At 39.6% G+C, this 24,829-nt stretch overlaps 1 protein-coding gene and 1 long non-coding RNA gene across 2 annotated transcripts in view; both read left to right on the top strand.

Annotated features, from left to right (window-relative positions):
- The first annotated feature begins 29 nt into the window (after positions 1-29).
- Positions 30-6,884, top strand: LOC114563657 (glycerol-3-phosphate dehydrogenase, mitochondrial). Its single transcript, XM_028590455.1, has 4 exons — positions 30-44; positions 4,812-5,211; positions 6,189-6,333; positions 6,824-6,884. Exons 1-4 carry the CDS (start codon positions 30-32, stop codon positions 6,882-6,884), a joined length of 621 nt encoding a protein of 206 aa, XP_028446256.1.
- A 4,069-nt stretch (positions 6,885-10,953) lies between these two features.
- The window catches only part of LOC114564571 (uncharacterized), a 15,047-nt gene continuing 1,171 nt past the window's right edge, over positions 10,954-24,829 (top strand). The window contains exons 1-3 of the long non-coding RNA XR_003693775.1: positions 10,954-11,065; positions 12,746-12,824; positions 24,307-24,352. This is a non-coding gene — a long non-coding RNA (uncharacterized LOC114564571). The remainder of the gene's footprint in view (positions 11,066-12,745; positions 12,825-24,306; positions 24,353-24,829) is intronic.

Here is a 24,829-nt window from a genome sequence, read left to right as displayed (position 1 = left end):
GAGCCTTATTTTGCTATCTGTATGAACATATGAGGGTCCTGGAGGTGAGCAGCAGAGGAGACCAATTAGTGTGATTGCAGGGACCCGCAACTGCCTAGTCAGCAGCTTGACAGTAAAATGTAGGCTGTGTCGGATGAAACAGAGGGCAAATTAAAGCAACAGTTTTTGGGACCGGGAACTTCAGACTTCTATTTACAATAATATTTACCCTCAAATCTGATTCAGATCTCAAAATCAACTGATAACTAACAAAAATGTGAAAAATTCAATTCTGGTTCTTTATTAGAGAAATATAATGATACCAGCAGGACAAGGTAAACCATAACAGGTCATTGCTGTCATTCAAATATGCGCGTAGATTATGTTTATTTATTGCTTTTGGAATCTAAAGGCTGAATCAAAGTTGGAATTAAAACTAGAGCTGAAACAATTAGTCGATTTATTCATTTTCTATAGCAAAATTTACAAAAAGCTTCTCAGATGTGCATTATTGGTGGTTTACTTTGTCTCCTATGATTTATTATTAATTAAAATTGTTTAGATTTTGCACTGTTGGTTGGACAAAAAAGGCATTTGTAGATGTCACCTTAGACTCTGGGAAACTGTCATGGACATTTTTCACAGTCATGAAACGATTAATAGATTAATCAAGAAAACAATTATTCAATTATGAGCATAGTCATTAGTTCAGCCCTAATTAAAATATGTTTTGTGTTGACAAATGGTCCATTTTTACTCTTCTCTCTATGTTCAGTCCATGTCTAGTCCAGTTGGTTGACTATCACACCTCTCTCAGCACCCCTATCCATAACGCTTCAGGTGTACAAGTGAAACCTCATCTCAACAATTCTCTGATAATTTTTCACCTCATATACCAGAAAGAGCAGCAAACATTTCCCTTGATAAAGGCATGGAGTTGTGAAGATTGAGAAGTTCATCTGAATGGTAGTAAACTTTACAATCACCTTTGGGCTGAGAGCCCTATTGAAGTGCAAGTTAAAGGAAGAGTGGTCCATGGCATCTCTGCACCATCTCGCCTCTGCTCTCTCAGACTTGGGTGAACTCAGGGGCCTTGATTTGATTTGTGCAGCCTTGAATCATAAGCTTTAATTGCACCTGACATTTAAAGCTTCTCTCTGGTATTTAAAGCAGTGTACAGGTGTGGCTCATTACTGAGAGGGGGATAGAAGATTTTCTGATTTCTCTCTCATTGCTGGGCCGTGGCAGCGTCTTAACTTATCATGCTGCCTGTCACCATTCCAGAACACTCCTTCACTCGCACAAAGCAATATCTGACCCAACTATCATCAGTCAAACCAGAGTTCAAGCCTATCATAAAATGAAGTCCTTCTTAGTCCTGCAAACACTGTCATAGAGAAGGAAGCAGCAGATAGTGTCATAGGGAAAAATGATAAAAGAGTATGACTCTGTGGTAACGTGATCCGCAGCACATATTACCAACCCTGCAATGTCGTCTTTTTCCTGGTATTGCAAGGTGGTGGTTCTCACACTTTTCAATGCTCATGAAAGACAAGCTGGTGGGAGCCATTGTTTATTATGATGCTCAGAGCCTCAAATCATGGCATCGTTCCTGGAAGTAGCTGTAGTGTGCCATGCACATCACTATCCACCATGAAAGTGTATGAATCACTGCTATGTTAAAAATTATTGCACTTATCACAGCTGGAGATGCCGGTAGCGGCAATCTGACTGCAAATTGTAGAAATCTGTCCTGTAATGTGTTTTGTGTGATTGCAAAATGTTTTTTTCTTCTTCTCTCACATGAACAAGTGTGAGTAATACAAGTTCAGTGATTTGACTTAACAGATATTTGGTATGCAGTGATACAAGATTTCTCAGAATGTCTCACCAAATGTAACTCATGTATGGAGTCGAATGCACATTTGAAGGCCTCGTGAACGCTTGTTAACATTAACAGTTATGACCCACACATAAACCCTTAAATTAGGTATTATTAAAATGAGAGCAGCACAGACAACATGTCTAGATCACAGTCTGTTATGCATCAGGTAGAAAAATGTAAATAAACAGGTTTTTAATTATAATTTGTCAGTAATCTTAAATTCTAGATCACACCTTCTAAGTAAAATATCTTGTGTCTCACACAGCCGTGTAATTGCTGTCTATGTAAGCGTAAATAAATTAGAAACAGCATTTTTTAAATAGAAAATAGCCAGTAGGCATCGCGTTCCAACCAGTCTCAGGATCCATCTTTCTCCAGGCTATATGTGCCTCGTGTTGGCATCAGAAAAACAAAGCATATGTTGATTGTTAGCCAGGGTGTACATAGCATGTCCTGTTCACTCAAGGTCTCCCTTGTAGCTGCAAACTCCCAACTTTGTTTCTCTAGGCTATCTGTCAGACTTCATTTAGCATTTGAGGATATGTGGATTCCCATGTACTGCAAAAAGGCAACATACTTCTGAGGGAATATGGCCACTATCTGAGCAGTGATCTGTCAACCTTATTCATTTAGCAGAAGTAAATAGGAGAGGGGGGAATTTTACATGAGCTATTTATATTTGTTTTATAATAGCAGTTTTCTTTTGTACTTCTAAAAAAGCAGTAAAATCTGGAAAGGAAATATAAAAAACTGACTTTTTTTATATTAATGCAATTCTTAAATCATAATAGTGCAGAAAGGACAAAGGAAAAAAAATTAAAATCATAAGACCGCTTACATGTATTTAATTTTTCCTCAAGCTGTCTTTTCCACCCTTTTTCCCCATACGCAACTGGGTACATTATAGCAGTGACATTTTCTGTCCTGACCTTCTTTACTGGGGATCAGTATTTGACTGCTTGGGTTCATCTCCTCAGGATTTTTCAAGCCATCATGGTCAGATAGTTTCAACATGTAGACATCAGAAAACGTAGTCTTTGCAAACATAAAATTTTGTAAGAAAAAAGGAAACAGACTGTCAGACTCCATAAACATAAATCACACAAAGGACCTGATAAACTCAAAATATTTACACACAGCAACTGACAACTATTCTGTAGTATTATATATGTTTTAAAGCCACACTTATGGGCTGTATTTAAACTTTTATACTTTTAAATAAATATCGCCTCTTGTTGTGGTTTTATATACCTTTCAACTGTGCCCTTGTTCATTGTGCTAGAGGAGTAATTGACAAAAGCATCTGGGATACTAACTTCATCTCCCACTGTACCTGTAACAATTTAATTGGACAAGTCAGCCCAGCCAAGCATCTCTGGCTCTATGACTGGGAGACATGACATTCATTGTCATTATTGTCTCTGTCATTTTGCAGCTTTTTGTCCAGCCGCAGAGTTCCTCTCACTCCACTGAGTTTTGTACCTCCAGGAGGGTGGAACGAGTGGTGGTGTGAGCTGAGCGGAGGTAGGGGTGGGATGGGAGGGAGGGAGGGAGGGAGGGAGGAGGAGGAGGAGGAGGGGGAGGAAAGGGGGGGAGCTTTGATGCTCATTTAGCTCTGCTCTGTCATTCGGCCATTTTGGCTTTTAATTGCTGACGATAATTATCATCATCATTATTGTTATCTTCATCAGCGTGCCAGGTTATTATAGCTGTCGTATGCTGTTCATTCATAAATCCAGGTACCGCGATCTGACTAATCCCTGAATTCCTGACATTTAATGTAGTATTAATGCTCCTGTTCTTTGCCCAGTGCCAATCTGTGACAGGCTCCCAACAGAGAGCTGTGAATCACTGGGTCAAAGGTCATTAGGAGGCTCAGCAATCACAAAGGATCAGACACTGCCTTTTGGTGCCGCCGAGCACCTCTAAAATCTGTGCACACACACCACCGGTCGCATACGTTTGCTAACCACCTACTATAGTGGTCACATTCACCCTACAGAGATGAAGAAGTGGATTCCATGGTCCTCCTAATACATCATGGCAGGGTGCATACTCTTGTATGTAATTCATTTTAAATGTGGCCTTTAAATCTGTTGTTTTCTTGTTTTTGTACTTTTTGCTCTCAATTTATTTATTTAATTCCCGTAGTGGGAGAATGGCTTCCAGCATGCTGTAGCATTAAGCAGAGCCCACCAGCTAGCTAGCCTCAAGTCGCTCAAACGTAAAATAAATCAGGGCACAAAGGACCCTGCTCATTCCTGCAAAGTAGCAACATTTTCCCTGGCCAACAATGAGGACTTGAACTTCCCTGGCAATAACAAATAGAAAGAAAGTCACCCGAGACACCAACATTAAAAGTGATTAATCATCTCTATTCTCTCTTTACTTTTGAACCAAGGGATTGTCCAGCAATAAATCTTTAAAGATGTACATAAGAATCACTTCCTAATGAAACCGGGCTTTGTTCATTTGTCACCTTTTAGACCCTTTCATTTAAATTACAAAACTTGTGACCTTGTGACTCTGAATATAGATCTCTGGTGTTTTAGAGCTGAAGAGGGATTAATCCATAAATCTTGATATTAGATTTCTCTGTTCATTAAAAGGATTCTGCCAAGGGATCCTCAGCTGGAAAAGAAGATCAGCCGCTGTCAAGAGCTGTTTACCGTCACATTGACACATTGAAAAATGTGATTATCAGGCAACGGGAGTGATTGTTTTCAGTGATCATTCGATGTGGTTTTCTTTTTAAAATGTAGAATGTCTGTATTGTTTTTACCCCTATTTAACTTTGTAGAATGTGTAAAAAATAGTATTATGTGCACATGTAGGTGGAAGCCCATAAAAAAAAATTGTGACATCAGCTCCTACCTCTCCACTCTTGGTATATTTAAGGCTTTTATGTGTCTATTCCTTATCCCTGCATTCTCTACCTTTTCCCAAGGAACAGTTCCCCTTCCCGGTGCAGGAGAGGGGAGGGGCGGTCGGGGGGCCCACACTCAGGCCAAAGGGCCACTGTGGCTTTAAGTGTGCTCCTTGTGTGGCCAGAGCAGCCATTGCGCTGATGCAAAGTGACAGGGACAGATGTGACATATCGGTTCCGACACACTTCCATACCACCAGTCACAGGCTCGGGGTGACTCACATCCCCCTGCTCTGGTCCTGTCCCCCCGCTGCAGGACAACATAACGATGCTCGAATGAACCTCGCCATTGCCCTCACTGCTGCCAGGTATGGGGCTGCCATAGCCAATTACACTGAAGTGGTGCACCTACTGAAGAGGGCAGACCCTCAGACGGGGAAGGAGAGGGTCTGTGAAGCGCACTGCAGGGATAGGATCACAGGTAAATCCAACAAAAGCCGGATCCTTCCTTCCTTCCTGCCTCACTGTATTCCCACTCTCTCTAGCCCTCACAACAGGGGCCCTCCCAGCACTTCTTACTCTGCTAGTTTGCACATAGTCATTGCACATCTAATGCACGGTCTTTAATATTTTATAAGCGTTTTATGGCGCAGAGGGCTGCTTCAGATCTTGTAGGAAGGAACATAAGACGGAATTAGCGTACTCCAAATGGCCTTACTTACCTTTTAAATGTCATGCATAGGGCTGGCTTTGGAAGAATAAAGCAGTTAAGGGTAAAAGATGGTATTCTGAAACATTTCATGAATAACCAAGATTTGAGGATCTCAACACATGACCACCCCCTGATGTTTTAAAAGATGGAAGTGTGCTCTTGGAGGAGATGTCTCTCTTTAATAATGTGACAAGGGGGCCTCACATAGGGAAGGCTTAGACTGAAAGGATAATAGAAACAGTTTTGTCATCTTTTTTTTTTTCTTTGCCTTTTGTCTTCTTCCTTGCAAAAATATGAATTTCAGGCTTATGAACCTCGTCATTCCATTCTCCTCTTCCTCTCTCTTAGCAGTGGCAGCATCACATGTCAAATTAGAAAGGGTAGTCCGTCATTCATCTTGTTGTCAAAACAGATCATTTGCTATCCTCATGGTATCTTTTGATATGCGTTCCATTATATACTGTAGCTCGTCAACATCAAGCATCACATTAACAAACATTTCCCTTCCCCAATTTCAAAAGGCTCCCTCAGTCACTGCCACTGAGCTACTCTGTGACACAAAGAGGCAAGAGGGAAATTAGGTATGTCTGTTTCCTATTAATTACAATCCTGGGAAGTCTCCCATGGACACACTCGAGCCACTCTATTACGGAGAGAGGGGGGCGTTCGCTGATAAATTAATAATCCGGCTTGTCACCAGCCACAGATGAATAGCCCCTGGTGATTGATGCTGTTTTCTTTCATAGGGCAGGAATTTGATGTCAGAGCCAAATGTGTTATCAATGCCACGGGACCTTTTACAGACGCGCTGCGGAAAATGGATGATCAGAAGAACCCCGACATCTGTCAGCCCAGTGCTGGGGTGCACATCGTCATCCCAGGCTATTACAGGTAAGTAACGGTGGGCCCCTACATCTCTGTCACTGTCCCCCTGTATCACCTGCTCCTTAGTGCTGCCATCTCAACAGTTCATTAGCTAGCGCCAGTAGAGTCTCCGCAGCTTCTGGCCACAACAACCAGGCACTGTCTGGCAGCTCTGTTGGTATGGATGGCGCAGAGCAGGTGCTGAGCAGAAATGAGCACCACAGTTGAGGAGAGTGTCATGGTGTCATGTAATCATTTTGTTAACTGTAAGAGAAGATTTACATGTCCTGTGTGTAATTTAGTGGTCCAGGCTGATCAAACAATTTCCTCTTGTGGAGGTTGCAAATCCATTCTGATTGGATTCCTCTGCCTCGGCCAGAGCAGGGATTTCTGCTTTCTTGTTGATGCATGTTCTTTGTGTTCGCAAGAAAGGAAGGCTACTCTTGTGACCCAGCCTTCCCCCTCAGCTATGCCTGTGTTAAATTGAGTCAGTGCCACGTGCATGTGTTTTAAACAGGACAATATGTGCACCATGGGTTGAGGCTAGGGGAGCAGTGGCTGGAATTGAAACCAGCTGAATTAATCTCCTGGAAACAGCGCTGACAGGAGCCTGATTATGGGGTGTCCCTTCAACCAGCCCGGCCCGCTTGTGCCCTCCCCTCCCCAGCTGACCAAAGGTTAATGCAGTCTTCTTGTTTGTTCCCCTCCCTATCCCTGCTCCCTTCCATGCACATAACACACACACACACACACACACACACACACACACACACACCTCTAGTCCTGACAACATCCCGTCACGTCATCTTCTTACTGGGAAAGGATGCCCAAACACACCTACAGTCAGCAAGTCATCCCCGTGGGGGAGGACATCAACTCAACTACTTCAGCCAGGAAATAGAATGTGATTATCACACTGATTTTTACATAAACGTACCTGATCATGACCTCTGATCATGTTGTCCAGCAGGTTTTATTTTTATTTTATTTATTTATTTTTGGCAAATGTTCATGGAATCTCAAACTTGAACTGAATTGGAAATCGCCCAGTTGCCCTATGACTTACATGTTTGCATTCCAGTGCAGTGTTTGCATATGCAGAAAACAGCTGTGACTCTAAGGTATAACTAGCACAACAATGTCAACATAACATTTCTACCAGGAAAAAAAAAAAAAAAAAGATAGTCATCACTGTGCACTTACACTTGCGGCACTATAGCCTGGACGTTTGAATCAGACCTAATTCATAACAGCCATTTATGATAATAAATATACGTCCAACAATCTCAACACCCTCCATATCCACCCACCCACCCACCCTCTCTGATTTACAAATAGCTGATAGAGCAAGCAGCTGACAGAAATAAATGAGCTAATCTGATGGCTGTGTAGGACTTCCACCAGATATTAATTCATCAGGAGGCCACAGAGTGCAGACAGATACAAATTCCTGCTTTAATTATGTATGGGAGCTGTGCTGGAAACAGGAGACACCTCTACTACCTATTTCTCAGAGCAACTTTATGAACCCCTTTGATTCCATCGTTATTTTGTTTTCCTTTAGACATAATACATGTCCCTATTGTTTTCCCCAAACACTCAAGACAAAATAGATTTTTTTCCCCTTCATAGCAATGCTTTCACATGAGACATTTGATAATGAACAAGTGGAAAAATAACCTTTGCCACATGAAATTATATTGTTTTCGATTTGCAATTTTTATGAGGCCTTCCTGGAGCCTGTTTGATGTATTTTGTTCCCACTTGGAGCCTCAAATGGCCCTTGCCGACTGGCAGGCTTATCAAAACCCATAGAAGCTTTATTGAATGAGTGACCAGTGGGTATCTAAACAGAATGCAGGGCTATTGATTTTGTAGAAGTGGTCTAATTGTTTCTAGTAGACAAGGGCTTGTCCCGATTATTTGATTGATTAGCTTGATACTGGTCTGCCTCCTCATCCTCCTCCCCTGGCCAGTTAATAGCACTGTAATCCCAATACACTGCTGTATTTCTAATCCATCATCATTATCGTGGCTGTACTCAGCACAAGATTAGTCCATAAGGTTTTTTTTAGTTTTTTTTTTGCATTCCTCTTTATTAGCTCTGCCGCTTATATGCTAAAGGAAAAAAAAGAGAAAAAGTTGGCTAATATAATCCATTTGATCTGCTGGGAAGTGCAGTGGAGAGATTGTGAGACAGTTATAGACAGATTAATACACATGAGAGAAAGACAGTGAGAGATCAGTGGTGTAAAGTGACTAAGTATATTTACTCAAGTGTTGCAGTACAAGTAAAATTTTTAGGTACATGTACTTTATTGAGAATTTCAATTTTTTCTTCTGCTCCACTTGATTTCAGAGTTCCCAACATGGTTGGCTTGCTACTGGTAAGTACAATTAACTAAAAATTGACTGAGTACAGCAGTAAAGTGCTTATGATATCATTCAAACAATCTAGTAATATATAATAATATACAACTACTTTTACTTTGGATACTGTAAATATATTTTGCCAATAAAATGTGTAAACTATTACTTAAGTAGAATTCTGAATGCTGGATATTTACTTGGAGTATTTTTACATTGTTGTTTTGGTACTTTTACTCAAGAAAAAGATCTGAGTGCTCCTCCATCACCATGAGAGATAGAGAATAAGACAGAAAAAGGGTTGTTGGGATGTGTCACAGTGGTTCTCCACTTCAAGCCTCAGACTACATCTGGCTTCAGGCAGTGTGGCCACGGACGGCAGGGTGACATGTGGCGTATGTCTTGGCGAGACCCTGATAAAAGTCCTGTAGTCACAAAATGAGCAGAGAGAGCCTGAAGCCTTAGAAGAAAAAAAAAGAGAAAGGAAGGGGACGGAGGCAAGCGTGGGGGATATAAGTGTGAAGTGATGGAGCGAGAAGCTGTGACTGTCAGGGTCCACGCGGTCTCCGTCCTTGCCTGTGGTAGTGCCCAGACCGGGGTCTTCACTCATTTGTCTTAGAACATGGAAGGAAGGGGATGGGGGAGTGTGAAGAAGGGTCATACCAGAGGGGTTTGTCACATTGTGTGGAGGTGACACCTCAGAAGACCTGCTGGCCTCCACAATGGACAGCCAGTGTCTCCCCCAGTCCTCCCCTTAAGGGAGAAGGGTCTCCGTGGCTTCTCACAGTCACACCAGAGTCTCTGCATGTGTAGCAGCAGATCTCTACTCCACTGTACTCAGTTTGACTCTACTGGACTCTTCACTGACTGGACTGGCATGTTTAAAGACTCTCTTTGTTAAGTTCCTGCAGCCTATATTGTGGACCCTCTTTTCTGTTTTTGTGGTGAAATCTTTCCACACCACACAACAGTTCCATTCCCAAACCATGAGTCAGCCGAAACAAAGGAGGCATCAGTGTCGCTCAGTCTGCTTCTGGAATTAAAGAATGAAAAACGTTTGTTTCACTCAATATTTCCAGGCCAATCTTTTAGCCCTCACATCCAAAAGAATGTATTCCCTTTGTTCACTGTGATCATTTACATTAAAATTCTACAAGATGTGATTTATTGTCTCCATTCAATAGGAGCTGTACACTGTACTGACGTGTAAGCATTCAGGAGAAGTGTTGGTTGAACCTTTTCAACCATCAAAATAATCAATTGGACTTTTGAATCCATTGTGTCAGGTCTTCTAAGGTTAATACAGCTCAAGGGACATTGTTTATAATGCATAACTTTCATTTTGAACAACTATAAATGGGTATTGTCTTCATCTGCGTGCTTTTTATTGCCCATGTGAGGCCTTCTGCTCCACAGCTACTCTGCTGTCATAAATGTTTAAAAAATGCCCTTTGATAACGAGTTTGTCATTTTTTTATTTAGAAATATCAACCAGCCCATTATAGTGTCAGGTATTTTTTCAATCGATACACAATAGCGTATTAATATTTAATTCTTTATATGTCACTACGATATAAGAAAAAGTGGATTGTTGAGAAGCAGCAGCTGGAAGCTTGTTTATTTTCCTGCTGTAGCAGTGAAATAGAGAGAATAGACAACTCACTTCGGGTGTACACACAGACACACACACGCATTGCACGGATCTTGCAGGATGTGTGTGTCTATACACCGTAGGTGTCCACATGTTAATGTTTGCCAACTTGTCTGTCCATGCTGTCTTTGTCTAAGACAGGATGTCTCAGCACCCTGGAGTGTTTTTGCCCTCTAGTCATAAAGCCTAACTCCATGGACAAAATCTGCAAGAACAACAATGTCGACACTAGGGACAATGAGCTGGTGACCATCAAGTGTCTGTCCCTCTGTGTGTGTTAACACAAGATTAAAAATAATGTTACTCACTGCTTTTGTTTCAAATCCAGTAATATTAATAATATAAAAAAATTTCAGTGTAATTGTTGTGAATTTCAATCCTGAACACTACTTTTAAAAGTAGCTGAGAAAGGGCTATTTTTTTCTACCTCTTGCACCACACTGCCTGCAGAGATTCTTGGTAAACTTTCAAAACATTGACACAATTAAATGTATTGTAAATGTATAAGCTATCATAATTGGCTGCTGTTAACTACTCAGAAAATAACATTGGTACTAGTTGTTTCTTTCAGTTTTTTTTATTGTTTTTTTTATACACACTAGTGTTTGAGCACTTGGGCACCACAGAGACCCAGCCCGTACAACACCCAGTCAAACACTACCACCAATGTTTGTGGGTGGGAAGCCAGTGAGGGATCCTGCACTTCTACACCATCAACTCCAACTGTGCAGAAGGGTGTAGGTAAAATAGTAACATTTATTTATGAATGCTCTAGTCAACATATTCATTTTCTTCTGGTGTGTATATTCATTCATTTACATGTATGTCTGCCATGGTACTAACATTGCTCAGATTAAGGTCTCAGTTCCCACAGCACCCACCAGTGCTACAAATGCTCCCACAGTACCATGCTCTTCTCATTTAAATGCATTTCAAACTGAATGACTAGAATGTCCTTCCCCCTTCCATTTTTCTATTTATATTAAGGAAATACACAAGGTGTTTTTTTTTTTTTAACCAAAGCACCAGTTTTGTATTTGCTTAGCTCTCCTTATTATGCGCAACATTTGGTAAGTGATATTCTATTCTGTATTTTTCTTATTGTCAACAAATCCCATGAAATCCCAAAGCTATTTCTTTCTAACTTCCCTACCCTGTCTGTAACACTCACTTTCAGCCCATTTGTTCCTACTGAAAATGTAAATCTTTAAAAACTGGTCCCAAATATATACTTCCAAATTGTTATCAAAAGGGTATAAAAAGAAGTAGTTTCCTTAAATATTTGGGTGCTGTATTTTTTAGCAACTATTTTCAGTGGCATGTGATGTGCTAGTGACTATTTAGACCAGCAGAACAGTGTTTGTGGGATTGACAAAAAAAATAAACTACAGTGGCCATGTTTGTAGTAACAAAGTAGCGTGTCACCCAGTGCAGCGGTGTGACTCACTGATGTGTTTTTAATAGCTTTTGGAGAACAATGGAGGTCTATGGCACAGAGGAATAAGATATATCAGGCTTTGGCTAAACAAACAACACATGTTAGTGGGATCAATTGGTTAATTGGTTGTGGTTTTTTCATGGGAATGTTGCCCATAAGAAAAATACACAACTTTGAAAGCCTTCTCACAGTAATCCATGAACTATTAAAACAAGAACACATTTGTTTTCCTACAGTAAATAATGGCAGAACAGCAGCCAAAATCTTTCTAGAACAGACGTGCGTTGAACAGTGACAGTGGGCAGGTGTTTGTCCTGTAACAGTGTGTGCACAGATAAAACAAGATTAAAAAAAAAAAAAAAAAATAACATAAACATAAAATGTTTCGGAGTTAGAGTGCAAACATGGACGTGTGGAGGTGTTTTGAGGAGTAAACAGATCTACTGAAGTAGTAACAGAGCCTGCTGTCATCCTGCACAGCATCTCTGTCCTCCTGATAATACACACATATCACCAGGACAGTCTATGCCATGTTAGACTTCAAATGAACTGTACAATGACCTGCAAATGACAAGCACAGAGAGTTGCAGCCCCCTGCGACTTTGGTGTGAATGAGTTTTAACCCTTTGTTAGCAAAAAAGAGGGGAAGAAAGCATAATCTATGATCCCAATGTTTCTGGAATGTTTAAAAAGGTCAATATGCTGATATTTTTGACAGCGCTTGACCTTTTGTGAAAAAAGTAACAAAACCATTGGAATTGAAATAACTTCTTTGTTTAGTTCTGGCACATAATGTATCACAGTCAAAGCATGCTGTCTCCCCGCAGCATCTGCCCATGAGTGACTTGACTGTTAATCCGTCGTATTGATCTAATATCAAAAGGTGCTATTTAAATGCAGCATAACTCCCCAGGAACCATGATCTGTCAGTAGGCTCTGTTTGGAGTCTGGCTGAATAACTAATGCCTGTTTTGTCTGTCCAGGTGGCCCAACATCTGGCCTCTACCTACAGTGGCCAGGGCACAACGAAGTGGTCAGCAGGGCTCACATAACCCAAGAACAGTAAGTCAGTTCATTTATAAAGCAGCTTTCCAGAGAAGGTGTCACAACATGCTTCACATTAAAAAACTGTAAAGCTTACATGAGTAAAAAAAAATAATAAATCCAAAGAGAGAGACTTTAAACTTTCGAAGCCACAACCTCAAAAGACCTCATCAGAAGACCTCAGGCACCTACTGGTGATGCAGGGCTGCAGTCAGTGCTGTAGCTCTCTAATGTATGTATAGGAGGGTGCCTGACCAAGCAGAGCTCGCAAAAATCTAGACCTTTTTAGAAGACCTGGTTAGAATTGGGGATCACTTTAGAGCGATCCAGGGATGTCTTGCTATGACAGGTGTAATGTGGCCTGCTGCTGGCACACAGCTTGGATCAAAGCTTCCTTTCAAAGAACAAAGTGGCATATTGACACTGGCATCAGATTATGTATTGATAATATGAGTGATCTTTGTACCGTCTGACTAACCGCAGCTGCTGAGGTCGCTTTGGGTACAAGTTCCTGGTACTTTAAGGAGCCACATCATACACATACACTATTGTATTCATTTAATGATAATGATATTTAAAACTGAATGTAAAATGTAAAAGAAAATCAATATCAGTGTTAACATCACTTCTGTCCCACAACTTCACTCGCCTTCTACTGACGTGTATCTAAAACATTTTGCTTTGTAAAAGTATAAACGCGGGACAGGAGCTTATACCAAAAGCCTCACAGATATTTAAGAGTTCAGGTTATAGGAATCTCCAGGTTACATGTCGTTAAGTTAAGTAGTGTATTCACAGCCATTGTGGCAGACAGTGCTGGGTTTCCTGAGCATGCAGGCAGCAGATGAGACTCTTCCTTGAATTGTAAAGCTCATGGCGAGTCGTGAAAGAAAGTGAGCGGACGAGTCAAGTTTTATTTTCAAAACAAACATATTCAATAGCGAAAACAGGCAGACGACAAAAAAAAGCTGTTTATCTGTCTTCTGTTTAGCTCACCGTACTTCATAAAGACCAATGATTAGTATACAAATGTGTTCACAATGTGTACTGTTATTGTGTCAAATTAAGCCTGACACCAGCTTGCGCATTACTGTCTATTTAGAATGGATCTTTTTGACAGCACCATTCACACTGGCAGCAATCCCAGTACAACCAGATACTTCAATTCCAGCGCTGCTGTTCCCGCACATGCATTAGATTGACCTCACATTAACCCAGATACATTTGATCTTTAAGAACCATAAATTGGCTTTTGTCATTACCATAGGTTAATTACTGAGATTTGCTCTGTACCGTTGCTACACTGAGATTGCAATAATAAGCACCACACAAAAGCCATTCACACTGCCTGCGTGAGGACTAAATAGGCATTGTTTTGATCTTTCTATTCCTGTCGGGAGTTTTGTTTGTATTGGTCTATTATTAGCACTTTACACAGCAGTACTTTTGATACAGTTTGATTCTGCTGAGCTTAGTTCAAACCTTGCCCTTCCTGTCATTCTCTCCTTAACAAGTCATCTGACGTGTAACCCAGACATGGATCTGATTGCTGTCCTTGCATTCCTCACAGCACCTTTGCAAGAAGGAAACTACCATTTGTTTAAGAACTTTCTATTATGCATTGCAAATGATATTTCTAAGATCAGTTTCACACAAATTTTTGTATTAGATTTTTTTAATCAAATTTTTCAATATTCATCTGCGAGCATTTTATTCCAAATAATCATTGATGAATTTCCAGATTGTTAAAAATAAAAACTTAATACAATGGGCCCTATACATGTATGTCTGCCATGGTACTAACATTGCTCAGATTAAGGTCTCAATTCCCACAGCACCCACCCGTGCTACAAATGCTCCCACAGTACCATGCTCTTCACATTTAAATGCATTTCAAACTGAATGACTAGAATGTCCTTCCCCCTTCCATGAGTCTCCATGCAGCAGCCAGCAGTACCACATACCATCTCTGAACAGCTAACTGGCACATGTGCATTCTCCTCCTGTCTTTTTTTAGTGGAACAGATGAGGCTCCATAAAAATTGACTGAAATTTGATTTGCAACTATTTTGATAACTATTTTTGGCAAACGATTGTTGAAGTCATAAGAGTAAATAAAGTAATAAAAAACATTTTGCCAATGAGGTAACACGATGATGATTGAGCGTATGGCCCACTGATGAAAGCAGTTGCATTTGCAGTATTATGATTTGGGTGTCTGTGGTGACATTCCTTGAAAAAATCAATACGAGGCAACACTTTTTAGATCTCTGGGAAGTGTGATTCCCACACACCTGCAAATACCACTTATTGCCATATGTGCCGCCAAAGAATACCAAACAGAGATCTTTGAGATTGTAACTTAAAATTCCAAATATTTGAGTAAATTGCAATTTGATTCCACGTTCTCCAATGTAAGAATGTGTTGGTTTATCTTGTCTTACATTGTAGTAAATTGAATATCTTTGGGTTTTAGACACTTGATGCACCACTTTGTAAATTATAATAGGCATTTTCTCTGATGTTTTATAGATCAAACTATTCATACTAACAATCTATTCATCACAAAAACAATCAGCACATTAATAGATAATGAAAATAATAATTAGTTGCAGCCCTAATCCTGTTTTTCTTTTTTTCTTTTGGATTGTGTAAACAGTGGTACAGCTACAGTGCCTTGTATCTTCTTCGCTGTATTATGTCTACTGTGCTTTTAAATATATTTAACATATCACAAATCACACAGGGAACTTGCCATTTAGTGCAAATATACATAGTCAGTTCCTCCAAGATTTTGCGATGTCGCTATCGTCAATTCAGGCAAATTCAACCAAATGCAATTTTGACCAATCGCCGCAACTTTTGAGCAAATTTGACCAATAACCTGAAGTTTCCTGCGACTTCAACCAATCACAACAGTCCCACGTGCACTCTGAGAACCAATGATCAAGCGTGAGTGAGAACCGGTTGATCATTTCCTTGTTTGTGATATGAAGACGAGACGTGTGTGTGTGACTTGAACATCTCACATTTACCAATAAAACGTACAGCGAAAGACCATGCAAAACATTTCAGACCGTCCTGCCAACCTGTATACATTTTAACATCAATGTAGACTGTAACAATTTAAAAGTCGCTGAAGTTGCTGCCGTTTCAATCCTGGCTGTCGGCTCTCTGCAGCGGGTGGGGCTGCTGCTCCGTTCCCCCCGTGACTGACGCTTACACACACACACACACACACACACACACACACACACACACACACACACACACACACACACACACACAAACAACACACACGGTGGATGCAGGAAAAAAAAGGAGATGAGACCATAGACAATAAACTGGACCAACAGATCCCGTTGCTCTGGACGGAGACCAGTGAAGGATATTAGAAGCAGTTTTCCGGTGATGGCTGAGCGTTACTGCGCAGCCTCCAACTGAGCTCTAAAACGTAGATGTGATGTGAGCAACCTGTCTGAAAGTTGTAAGTCTTCTGGTAGCTATGCCAAGAGAAATCTCAATCATTCCCAATCTTGCAGAGACTGAGAGCGTAGGTATATGTAAGGAGATAACATGGGCACAGGCTAATTATTGCTAACTAAAATGCTAGTTAACATTAGTAATTAAACTTAAAACAGCGAATGTAAGTCGAAACTGCCCACGAGCTTCTCCTGTGCTGTACGGTAATTCCTCTACTATGCGACAGTAAGTTGCGTGTTTATGACACAATTGTTAGCCTATTTTTACAAAAATGTCTGCTACGGCGCCATAACGTGAGATACAAGGTAATGGAGCCTTTTATACATTGTCGTGTTTCTTTTGAAATAAACAATGGACAAATAGAGTCTTTAAACGCTTCAGATGTAAAGTTATTCGTTGTCAAAGTGACGTCAAAATGAATGGCAGTCAACGGAATGCTAACGGGAGGTGATGACTTGGTAGCATCAAAATGGCGCAATAGGACATAACAATGTATAGATATCATTTTTTGTCTTAAATCCACCAGCCATTTTCATATTATACCAACATTTGCAGCATCCTGAGCTTTTTTGGTAAGTTTACTAGGAAATCTCAGCACAGAGTAGTTTTTAAAATCTCAACTTTTTTGCAACTTTCACTGTCTCCCGCAACTTCATTGCAACAAACAACAGACATCACAACTTTTATTGCAATTTTTTACAAAAGCTCCCGCGAAATAAGGCATTTTGGGCCGCAACAATCTAAAAAAAAAGGCTACAAAATCCTGGAGGGACTGCATAGTGATTGTAGTGATTTTGAAGTCTAGTCTCCCTGATAGTGGGACAGTACTCATGCCATATGACATGAATGCAGCATAATCTATAATGGTCTCTTAGGGTCGTTTACAGGGTTTCTTTGTTCCTCTTTGAATAGTACATGAAAAGGTTCCATTCATTTTTTTTTTAAGAAATCAAAGGTTTGATCAAAAAATATTAGAGGTAAAGATGTGTGTGTGTGTGTGTGTGTCTGTGTACATACTTGTATTTGATTATTTCCAGTGGCCGTTGTTTCTCTGGTGTGCCTTTATGAGAAGTAGAGAGGTTTTAGATTTCTCTCCTTTTCATAGAAGCCTGTGCCAGTGATCCTCTTTTAGCTCAGTAACCATGACACTCAGACCCTCCCAGTCTGATATGCAGGATCAGTAACAACACTCCAAAAGTTGACTTCAACAGCACATCCATGTTGTTTTACCCTGTGATTTTACCGCTAATCAAATATATTCGGTCTCTGCTGTGATTATGGCCAAATCTGAGAAAGTTATGGAAATGATACAGCACGTAGTGTAATGCATATTCAAAAAGTATACAAATGTCAGGAAGATACCGCAATGTTTGCTCCACCTTTTAAGTTTTCATAAACCTAGTGCAATACACATCAATACACAAATCAACTTTGACGCAGAAAAAAATTGTTCATAAAATTTACACTGTATGTTATGAAAAAGTCATAGGAACACTGCACTGTAGTACTGTAGTAAGAGTGTGCTTAAACAACTTTCAGTGGAAACAATACATCAGTGGTGGTTATCGAGCCACTGAGGTATAACAAATAGGGCTATATTTTGGTCCTGATTTTATACAAAGCCAGTTCACCTCAGTTTGATAGGAGGAGTATAGATTACCTGTAAACAGCAATTCAGCTAGTGACAGGTCTCTCTAAGTAAACCCTGCTGCACTACTAATTGAGCTGTGGGTTTGCTGTAGGGGCTTGTGTGGGAGTTTCTGTCAACACAATTTCTAAATTAAACACATTTCTGCAACAGCAAATACTGAAGAGACATATTCATAATAATGTTTCATCATTTCTGATATGAAATGCTTGTATTATTCTGCATTGAACCTGCTCAGAGAGATGTTTGGACTTTTTTAGATGCACTCCACCAGGCAGCCTCTCATCTCTTTTTCACTTTTCCCATTGTTTTCTCTGGAGTTGAGATAGATCCAGCGGCGTAGCCGTAATTTCAGAAATGAGGGGGACATTGGGGGGGGGATTGTTCAGGAGGAGGATTTTTATTGAAAGATCCTCTACCATTTGTCTCACCAAATTGCGGATTCCAAGTAGCCTACATGTCATTTATGAGTGATGGAAACACTGACATTTGGGAATATTGTAGGAGGTCTGGGGGCATGACCCCCTTGAGAAATTGTTGGCCTTAATAACCCAAATGTGGTGGCCTCTGGCACATTCTAATGCCACTATTCCATTATATACACTGATCTTAATTATTTTTGTTTTCCTCCTTATATTTTTTGTATATATTTTTATTATATATTATTTTATTATTGTCTATATCTATATGAGTCTACCAAACACCTGAGTAACATGCACGTCACCTAATTATGATGCATTCAAATCAACTCAGACGTGTAAGTGTGGGGGACAAAGGGCACCAATATGGAAAGTGCGGGGGACATGTCCCCCCCGTACCCTGTGTCCGCTACGCTCTTGGTTAGATCATTTGAAGTCTTTAGACAACAATCGATAAGTTTTGTTTTCAAGGTTTATGTGAAAAGACAGTTAGCAGTACCTGTAAATACCTTTAAGGTCTGCAGTGAGAATGATGTGGTTGTAAATGAGAGCAAAACAAAGTTCACGGTAATTACAGGCTTTAATAAAGATCAGCACAAACTGACCGTGTTTCCTTTTTTTCCCCTATCTGAAGGAGAAAAAAGAAGCTGTCATGAGACCATTGACATGGCCCTATGGTCTATTCGAGGCTGTACATCAGTACATACTTAAAGCTAACATATTCAATATTTGTCTATTAACAACATATTACATTACTTTGTGTATGTGGAAGGTATCGCTAGTAGGGATTAACACAGAATTTGGACCTGAGTATGCAGTTCCCCTTAGGTTTTTTGTTTTTTGTTTTTCAGGCTCGCAACTTTGCTGTTCTGGTTCACTTTCACCACTCTCATCTGCATTGTTTCTACCTGCTCAGCACTAAATGGCAGAAAAGTTAGCAACTGACTGGTGAACATATTGGAGTATTTAGCAGCTAAAGAGACATATATTTCCCTCAGTAGTTGGTGGAGAGAAAAACAGAGCTTAAAGCAGAGTGAGTATTGGATTTACATAGCCCATTTGTACTTGGCATTAAAATGTGATCTGTATCTGGATAAGGAAATGTGTGTGTGTGTGTGTGTGTGTGTGTGTGTGTGTGTGTGTGTGTGTGTGTGTGTGTGTGTGTGTGTGTGTGTGTGTGTGTGTGTGTGTGTGTGTGTGTGTGTAATTCGCATATCTCTAGAACCGCTAGTCCGATGGATTTCAAACTTGACAAGTGTCTTGCTACGGGCACGAATAAGTGCAGTGCCAAGTTTGACGTTGTTTGGATTATAAATGGTAAATATATTGTTAAATATATATGGGTTAAAGAAGCACACATTCTAGCCGCTGGCCACTCCCCCTCTCACAATGCACAGCACAGCACCTCAGACCCACAAAAATTTACAAAGTAGCACTACTTTGGACTGTCTTTGACTTTGAATAAACAAACAACAATTCCCAAATTTAAGGATCTTTCAGAATCCCACACATGCAAAGCACAACCAGCTACAGACAACAAGTGGCAGACAGAGCGTGATGCCACATAAAGGCAGGCTACCAGACACTGTTTTTGAGTCACGTAGTTGTCCGTGTTTGGGGGCGTGTTTGGTGGCGTATTTGGTGGGAAGGTAACCTGCATGCCACATGCAGACGCCACATGTCTTGCCATTGTCTCTTTTCCTGCAGTCAACGATAGCTACATGATTGCTGGATATACCAAACTTACCTTTCTTCACTTTCCTGGAGCACGGGCAAATAGCTGAAAGGAACATTGCGAACATACGCTTTTCCGTGTCAATTATTTCGCTAAGAGGAAACTCAATAAAAAGCCATTTGCCAACACTAAATATCAAACAAAAGCCTGACACTATATAGTATTAAGTTGCTGTGAGCTGTAGCCTACATTCACCACTTCCAGCTAGAGGCAGAATATAAAGTAATCTCGGAGATTATTCCTTCACAGCGCTGTGCAATGTGAGAAAATCTCAGAGCTGAACCGGGCAGACACAGCACTTTTCATCAGACTCACCCCGGGTTAATTAAGTATACTGCTAACTTATAACATTACCGCCAAAATGCCTACTTCACCGTTAACTGTCAAGCCACTAAACCTGTATGGAAATTAACACCTCTGCTGAAATGTTACATTTGTTAACGATCCATGTGTGTGTGTCTCTCTCTCTCTCTCTCTCTCTCTCTCTCTCTCTCTCTCTCTCTCTCTCCCTATTATTATTATTATTATTATTATTATTATTATTATTTATTTAACTGTATACAGGGTGTGTTGGCTGAGCATACATCCTCTATTACACCAACGTCTAGTTAAGAGAACAACAGAAACAAAATAACAAGAACAGAGTGAATTTATAACACAGAATATTTGTTAATCTCAGCCAAGACTTGAATATTAACATTTAAAATAATGTGCATTGTCTTTAACAGATACATACAAGTACAAATGATGATTCACATAAACGGAGGTAAAATAAGACATAAGAATCACGTCAGGAACTCACACCTTGCTCAAGTGAAGGTGGTGACAGATTACATCGCATACAAGCAAGGGGAAGCAGGAGGTATCAGACATATGGTGAAATAAACCCTGAATTAGCTGCCCATACGCTGTAACAGTAGACCCTATATTAAGGATCATTTGATCATCATTAAATTACATTTACAAGTTTTCACCTGTCACATTGAGCACTGCCTGAGTAGAACTCAAATTACTTGAATTCACTATTTACAAGCACAGACACGTATGTTGCATACCTACCTATAAAATTATGAAAGATAACTATGTCTATGTAATTTAATTTATGTGGTAAAATATTTGCATTGTAGGACAGTATTTGGATAGTATTTTTGGCATTTTGGACTACTTAGATTAATCATAAAAAGAAGTTAATGTTGAAAATAATGTCAGGGGGAAACCTAATTATCATTTCAGGACAGGAAGTGGATCATACAGTCCAGTAATTTAAAGATAACACAGAAGCTCAACTGGTAAATTATTTTTCAATGGACTGTGGTTTTTTGCCTGCAGGCTTACATTTGTGTTTTCTAACACAGCCTCAGTGTTAAAATACTGTAGATGAAAACACAAAAGGAAAAGTGGGGTACATTTTTAAAGATAAAAAAGAAAGAAATTGTTATTGAAGTTGAAGAAATTAATCATTCTTATGCCACCTCCACACACACATATGTTTTTCTCCTGCCACCTCTCTTTACTGCACACGCACAAACACACCATTCTTCCTGTCCTCCTGTGACACCTGCAGTCTTCTCCAGCTCGGTGACAATGATGAATGCAGAACATGAAACACATTAATGCAGCGGATTCTGGTCAATGTCAGGCCTTTCTTCATTGTGTCAGGTTAAACAAACAAGATCAAGCAAAAAGCGAATGGTAATTGACCCTCCAGAGATAAGGACCTTGCTTTTAAAGCAGGAGGTCATGGGAATCTCAAGCCATCCTCAAACCTGAGATGGACACAATATCCTCTACTCACTGTCCAAATGCTCACACTTTTATATAATGCTTAGGTTTCTCATCTCCCTTACAGAGTTCCATTATTATGAGAAGGCACCATGTATTATATTATATCTTACCCTGTATAGTGCTTCATAAGCATTAGGCTGTCATTGTAATAAGTGGATTTGACTCGTATGAGATGTCTAAAGCCTTAGCGGGACATGTTTAAAGTGTGAAAGCTTCTGACATTTTGATGACACATTGTGGTAAAATCTAAGTAATTAGGGGAGTTTTTGATTTTGAACTTCAACTTCAATTGTATATTTACTGTATGTCCATCAGTGTTACAAAGTATCATGCTGATGCTGTATAATTGGAAGTGGAGGTTTAACACATTGGGAAAGTGATACATTTAAGGCCAACACATCAGAGAATTTCATTTTGTATTTGCTTTTTTATAATATAATTTAAACAGGAGAAACATGATTTTAGGGATGTGTCTGTATTTTTATAAATTTTTGTGGTATTTTTGTGTGAGCCTTTCAACAGAAAGCTTTTAAAGGCATGCATGTTTCTAGTGAGTGTATTAAGAAGAGGCAACTCTTAAGGAGAAGCTCTTTCAAAACACATCACATTGTCTGTACACTTCATGTGGCAGACATGTTTCATACTTATTTTTTCAATAATGCATGAGATACCACGTCTTAACAAGACAGAGCTATTTTAAATGTTGCATTATGTGGATGATACAGATGTGATTCAGTTTTACTTGCTTTCCTCTGGTTGAGTTCCATAAATATTTCTGCTATGTATTGTACTGTTGTGTGGTTTGATACACATAAGATGCTGAAAACAGAATGTTCTTAGCCAGGTTGGAAAAAGCAACTGACCAATCAGAGCTTTGTAAGTGGGATACAAAATTGAGGACATCATCTTAGTAATAATAGTTACATCTATAAAAGCTAGCAACTGAAATTGTTGACGTATAGGTTGTTTAAAGATGATAGAAATAACAACAAATTCAGAAAATTCCTGCAGTTTCTGTCGCAACTGAAAATGACACTGGCAGCACAGGTACGTCACTCGCTACTAATTGGTTAGGGCAAAACAAAATAACTTCGCTCTCAAACAGAATTTGGCTAACAAAGATCAGACTGAAAAATGAGTTAAATGAGTTTAATGAGTTGTTGGCCGTTAACGGTGATTTTGACTACACTTAAATCTTCAGTTTTTCTATGGTCAATGTAAAGGGTTCAGCCAAATTCACAGATTTTCACATTTAACACTGGGGGTGTCTGGCCATTGGTTCTTATTTTCCCAGGTTTTAGGATATATGACTTAAAGCTTTCTTTGTAACTTTTTCTTTGGTAGAAAATACAGCACAAGAAACATATAATTCACCATCATACTGGTGGAATAGTGATGGAGGCATCAGAAGCAAATATGCCAAAACCAAAACTGTCTGTACAGCTGGAAACCACTAGGGCAAAGTGAGAAAACGTATCTTTTGTGATTTAAGTGAACTGGCCCTTTAACCCAATTGGACTTCAAGGCGTGATCTGTTCATCATATTTTCCCAAAAGGATTCTAAATGCTTGATATTTATTAGATTAATTCAGTCAATGCCAAATGAGATACAAATCAACATTAAATGTGTTTAAATATCCAACAGTAGGTGCATGTGATTGGTTCCAAGAAATGTTATTGTCTTGCATTTTATTAAGCTGAATGGCGTGTTGTATTTGTAGCTGGCTTGTAATTTCTGTATCTGTCTGTGCAGTTGGTGTTTTTATTACTATTAATTTATTACTTGGGTTTTGTCTGCTTGGCCACTTGCATTTATAGAGTAATAAGGGAATGTATTTAATACCCCCCCACACTTTCAGTTGCTGTGTGAATTGTGAGCATGAATCAACGGGGTTGATTAAACCATACTGTCTCAAGCTTTTAAGTGTGCTTAATTTCACACCATCTATAAATAAAGCAATTATTTTCTTATGCATGCTGTCAAAGTGAGGGCTTCATATGTTTGGCTGTGTGGGGACAATTGTATATGAAGGCTGTTTGAAAGACTTATTGTGCATCTCTAGTTCTCTTCTGGTTAATCCACTTCTAATGTTTACTATGGGTGCTTTCATTAAGAAACGAGCGCCGTTTTTTGTTTTTACAAAGCTCAAATTATGAGGGAATTGTGTTTTGAATGCATTTATGAAACTGTTTAAGCCAGGGAGTTCTAATGCATACTTTTGTTGGGCTTAATCTACAGATTGTTGTGGCTAGCCACATGGGTATTATGCAATGCAAACTCCTCAAAAGAACACAAACAGGGAAATTCTCAAGACTAAGTATGTGGGAGGGCTTATCTGAGCGTCTGCTGCCAGTTGTAACACTCGAGGATACTTCATGTTGAATGGATTTATGCTTTTATTTCTAATCTTCACTGTCTTTCTCTTGCAGTTGGGCCAAGTCTTGTCTTGATCCTGACAAGGCAACAAGAAATAAAGTAAGCTGCTGTGATCACATACAGACTCAAACTGTCTTTGGAATAAATTATATTTATTATAATTGTTATTATAAGAATATTTTTGGTTTTGCACAACTCACAAATCTCATTTTTATTTCTTTTAACATTGTCTTCAATGAGTATATTTCTATAAGTAATGCAAGGCTATTCCCACAATAACATTTGGTTTCATAACTGCTTTGAGAACACCTCCACTGTGTACACATTCGAATGGCGTTGTGTATAATCACTGATGCCTACTGGTGGACCTAAATGCATTGTAATTACAAAATAATGGGCTAGTGTTCATGGATGGGAGGTTTCTACTTAACATTTTCCCTCGAAGCAAATGGGCTAAAGTCAAAATCAACCTGGATAGAGGCCTGTCAGACCCCAATATAAAAGTTGATCTAGCCTGTTAAAAGAGGGGGACTGTGCACACAGAGGTGTAATGGCCAGGCTGTCTCTATTAAGGCT

The sequence above is a fragment of the Perca flavescens genome, chromosome 11 (assembly GCF_004354835.1).
Source record: "Perca flavescens isolate YP-PL-M2 chromosome 11, PFLA_1.0, whole genome shotgun sequence".
Classification (NCBI taxonomy): Eukaryota; Metazoa; Chordata; class Actinopteri; order Perciformes; family Percidae; genus Perca; species Perca flavescens.
This window is presented reverse-complemented; position numbering and strand designations above follow the sequence as displayed.